Here is a 4,383-nt window from a genome sequence, read left to right as displayed (position 1 = left end):
TGGGCAGAAGACATGAACCAACATTTCTTCAATGAAGACATACAAATGGCTAGCAGACACATGAAAAAACATTCATCCTGATTTCCCATCAGGGAAATTCAAATCAAAACCACATTGAGGTACCACTTTACACCAATTAGAATGGCAAAGATTAACAAGGCAGGAAACAACAAAATTGGAGAGGATGTGGAGAAAGGGGAACCCTCTTACACCATTGGTGGGAATGAAAATTGGTGCAGCCCCTTTGGAAAAGTGTGGAGTTTCCTCAAAAAAATAAAAATAGGGCTACCTTATGATGCAACAATGTCACTACTGGGTATTTACCCCAAAATACAGATGTAGTGAAAAGAAGGGCCATATGCACCCCAGTGTTCATAGCAGCAATGTCCACAATAGCCAAACTGTGAAAAGAGCTGAGATACCCTTCAACAGACAGATAAAGAAGGTGTGGTCTATATATACAATGGAATATTACTCAGCTATCAGAAGGGATGAATACCCAACTTTTGCATCAGCATAAATGGGACTGGAGATTATGCTGAGTGAAATAAATCAAGTAGAGAAAGTCAATTATCATATGGTTTCACTTACTTGTGGAACATAAGGGATAACATGGAGGGCATTAGGAGAAGGAAAGGAAAAGTGAAGGGGGACAATCAGAGGAGGAAATGAACCATGAGAGACTGTGGACTCTGAGAAACAAACTGAAGGTTTTAGAGGGAATGGGGTGGGGTTATGGGTGAGCCTGGTGGTGGTTATTAAGGAGGGCATGTATTGCATGGAGTGCTGGGTGTTGTACATAAATAATGAATTTTGGAACTCTGCCTCAAAAACTAATGATGTATTTCATGGTGACTAATGTAACACAATTTAAAAAATTAAAAAATAAATAAAATGTTTAATATTAAAAAAACTTTTAAGGAATGATCTCTGTAATAATCACAGCACTTACATTATTTTAGTTCTCAGTCAAATTCAAACATATCTCTTTAATTTTCATGAGACTTCATGAAATAATTGAGAATCCAAAGCACTTTTTTTCTTTTTTTAATTTCAATTCTATTAGTCAAATATAATATTAGTTGGAAGCACTTTTAAAATCACACTTCTTGATAATTTGAGATGAAAATCTGGGTCTTTTCACCAGGACAATGAGACATTGTTTTTTCCCAGCACTCCTTGGAGGGAAAAAATAGCACATATGGGAAATGTAATACTGTCATCTCACTTGAGTCAGCAGTGCATTCTCTTCTCTCTTTTCTGATTTTAGAAGTACAAGCCAATGATTGGGGGAGGAAATATTACACAGATCACCTGTTTCATCCTTTTAGGATTCTCTGATTTTCCCAGAATCCTAGCAGTTCTCTTTGTTGTATTCCTGCTGATCTACATTTTGACTCTGACTTGGAACCTGTGCCTCATCATCTTAATAAGGATAGACTCTCACCTCCACACACCCATGTACTTCTTCCTCAGTAATCTGTCCTTCATAGATATCTGCTATGTGACCTCTATAGCTCCCAAGATGCTCTCCAACTTTTTCCAAGAGCAGCAGACTATCACCTTTGTGGATTGTGCTGTTCAGTACTTTGTCTTTTCAACCATGGGACTGAGTGAGTCTTGTCTCATGACAGCCATGGCTTATGACCGATATAGTGCCATTTGTAATCCACTTCTCTATTCATCCGTCATGTCACCCACCCTCTGTATTCGGATGGTGCTGGCATCCTATTTGGCTGGACTCTCTGCTTCTATATCCCAGTTGTGTACCATGTTTCAACTCCACTTTTGTGGGCCTAATGTCATCAATCACTTCTTCTGTGACATGCCCCAGCTGTTAGCCCTGTCCTGCACTGACACTTTCTTTGTACAACTGTTGACTGCTATATTAACAATGATCTTTGGGATTATAAATGCCCTCATTATAATGATATCCTATGGCTATATTGTTATGTCCATCATGAAGATCACTTCAGCCAAAGGCAGGTCCAAGACTTTCAACACATGTGCTTCTCATCTGACAGCAGTTTCCCTCTTCTATACCTCTGGTATGTTTGTCTATTTGAGTTCCAGCTCTGGTGGTTCCTCCAGTTTTGACAGATTTGCATCGGTATTCTACACTGTGGTCATTCCAATGTTGAATCCCTTGATTTACAGTCTGAGGAACAAGGAAATCAAAGATGCCTTGAAGAGGTTACAAAAGAAGAGATGGTCCTGCTGAGGTTCTGTCCAGATTTTTCCTCTCAGAAAACTTAACCCCTAGTAACATGCACAGGAATGGACTTTAACAAAATTCATACCGCCTTTGGATAAAGAAAGGTTAATTTGAGACAGATAATATGCCAAATGGACTGACAGCTGACTTGATTCCACACAAGCACAATACATTTAAGTCTTGGAGGTTCATACTTTCATGCTGAATGAGGAGTGGCCTCATCATTTATTAATAGTCTGCAAGTATTTGTAAAATGTTAATGTTTAGAAACTTCCTACTTCTTTTTCTTCAGAGATTGAGCCCTGTTCTGTCTCAGACCTCTGACTGTAAAGGAGTGATACCTGATAGAGGTCCCCAGGAGTGTAGAGACATTGTCTCCTGAATATTTTTATGCAGCATAATCCAGACAAGAGGGTGATCAATGTCTGTTCTGTATTTCTGACCATAATGGGAATAAATCAAGAGAGGGGATGTGCCTTTGAACAGAAACAAAGCTATGCAACTGGCCTGGTTATGTCTCCTGGGAAGAGCAATCTGAGGTGGCTAATGTTTGTTAAGGGCTCTTTCAGGGCTAATCACCTGGTAAGTTTTTGGTCACATCTCAGTCTCCATCAGCTATAATCTAAGGAATCAGGAGGCAATTTGAATCATAAAGAAGAATGGAATGAAGAATGTCATCCCTTCAGTACTATTTACTTATAAATTTGATGTTTTAATTATTTTGTCTCATGTCCAATGTGGATTTCTGATGGGAGATGATGTACAAAATTCATGTCAACTAATAGCAATTTCTGATATTGTGGGATACAAACCTCTTTTTCTCCTCCATTAAGTCTTGAAAATTTGCCCTTGGTTGACATAGCCAATGGGATCACACTACCAAGTTGTTTCTGATATTTTAAGCATCTGTTCAAAATTGGTGTAAGGAGATTTGTGTGAGAATTTGTTGTAATAATATAGTTACTGAATGTGCAATATTTGCAGAGACTAGGAACAAATATGGAAAACTGGTATGCATTCTTTCTTGTGTGTGTTCAGTATTTATCTCCTAGAAATTTATGGTTGTATGGATGATTCAGTGGATGGAGTAGATGGTCAAAGTTGCTCTAATACTTATATATTCTAGGAAGCCTCAAGGGTTAGGAGAGGAAATAGTGGGATATGCAGATTCTCAACTCTGGCTAGTTTATGTTGTCTGAAGGAAAAAACAAAACATTTGGTTCTAGAGGTCTGGTTAAAAAGAGGAACAAGATGTATCCCAACACTGTTGACTAGCTGGATTGCTCAGTCTTTAACCAAATGATAAAAACTAGATGTCACAGATACTTCTCCAATGAAGACATACAAATGGCTATCAGACACATGAAAAAAATGTTCATCATCACTAGCCATCAGGGAGATTCAAATTGAAACCACATTGAGATACCACCTTACACCAGTTAGAATGGCCAAAATTAGCAAGACAGGAAACATCGTGTGTTGGAGAGGATGTGGAGAAAGGGGAACCCTCTTACACTGGTGGTGGGAATGCAAGTTGGTGCAGCCACTTTGGAGAACAGTGTGGAGAGTCCTCAAGAAATTAAAAATAGAGCTTCCCTATGACCCTGCCATTGCACTACTGAGTATTTACCCCAAAGATACAGATGTAGTGAAAAGAAGGGCCATCTATACCCCCAATATTTATAGCAGCAATGGCCACGGTCGCCAAACTGTGGAAAGCACCAAGATGCCCTTCAATGGACGAATGGATAAGGAAGATGTGGTTCATATACACTATGGAGTATTATGCCTCCATCAGAAAGGATGAATACCCAACTTTTGGATCAACATGGACGGGACTGGAAGAGATTATGCTGAGTGAAATAAGTCAAGCAGAGAGAGTCAATTATCATATGGTTTCACTTATTTGTGGAGCATAACAAATACCATGGAGGACACAGGGAGATGGAGAGGAGAAGGGAGTTGAGGGAAATTGGAAGGGGAGATGAACCATGAGAGACTATGGACTCTGAAAAACAATCTGAGGATTTTGAAGGGGCGGGGGGTGGGAGGTTAGGGGAGCCAGGTGGTAGGTATTATGGAGGGCACATGGCATGGAGCACTGGGTGTGGTGCATAAACAATGAATTCTGTTATGCTGAAAAGAAATTAATAAAAAAATAATAAAAA

The 4,383-nt window shown here is 39.3% G+C and overlaps 1 protein-coding gene across 1 annotated transcript; it reads left to right on the top strand.

Annotated features, from left to right (window-relative positions):
• Nucleotides 1-1,282: 1,282 nt before the first annotated feature.
• Nucleotides 1,283-2,221, top strand: LOC116880174 (olfactory receptor 5AN1-like). Its single transcript, XM_032879029.1, has one exon. The coding sequence runs from the start codon at nt 1,283-1,285 to the stop codon at nt 2,219-2,221; it is 939 nt and encodes a 312-aa protein (XP_032734920.1).
• Nucleotides 2,222-4,383: the final 2,162 nt, after the last annotated feature.

The sequence above is a fragment of the Lontra canadensis genome, unplaced genomic scaffold (assembly GCF_010015895.1).
Source record: "Lontra canadensis isolate GAN:19392208 unplaced genomic scaffold, GSC_riverotter_1.0 scaffold66, whole genome shotgun sequence".
Classification (NCBI taxonomy): Eukaryota; Metazoa; Chordata; class Mammalia; order Carnivora; family Mustelidae; genus Lontra; species Lontra canadensis.
Note: the sequence above shows the minus strand (reverse complement) of the source record. Positions and strands in the feature narration are given on the sequence as shown.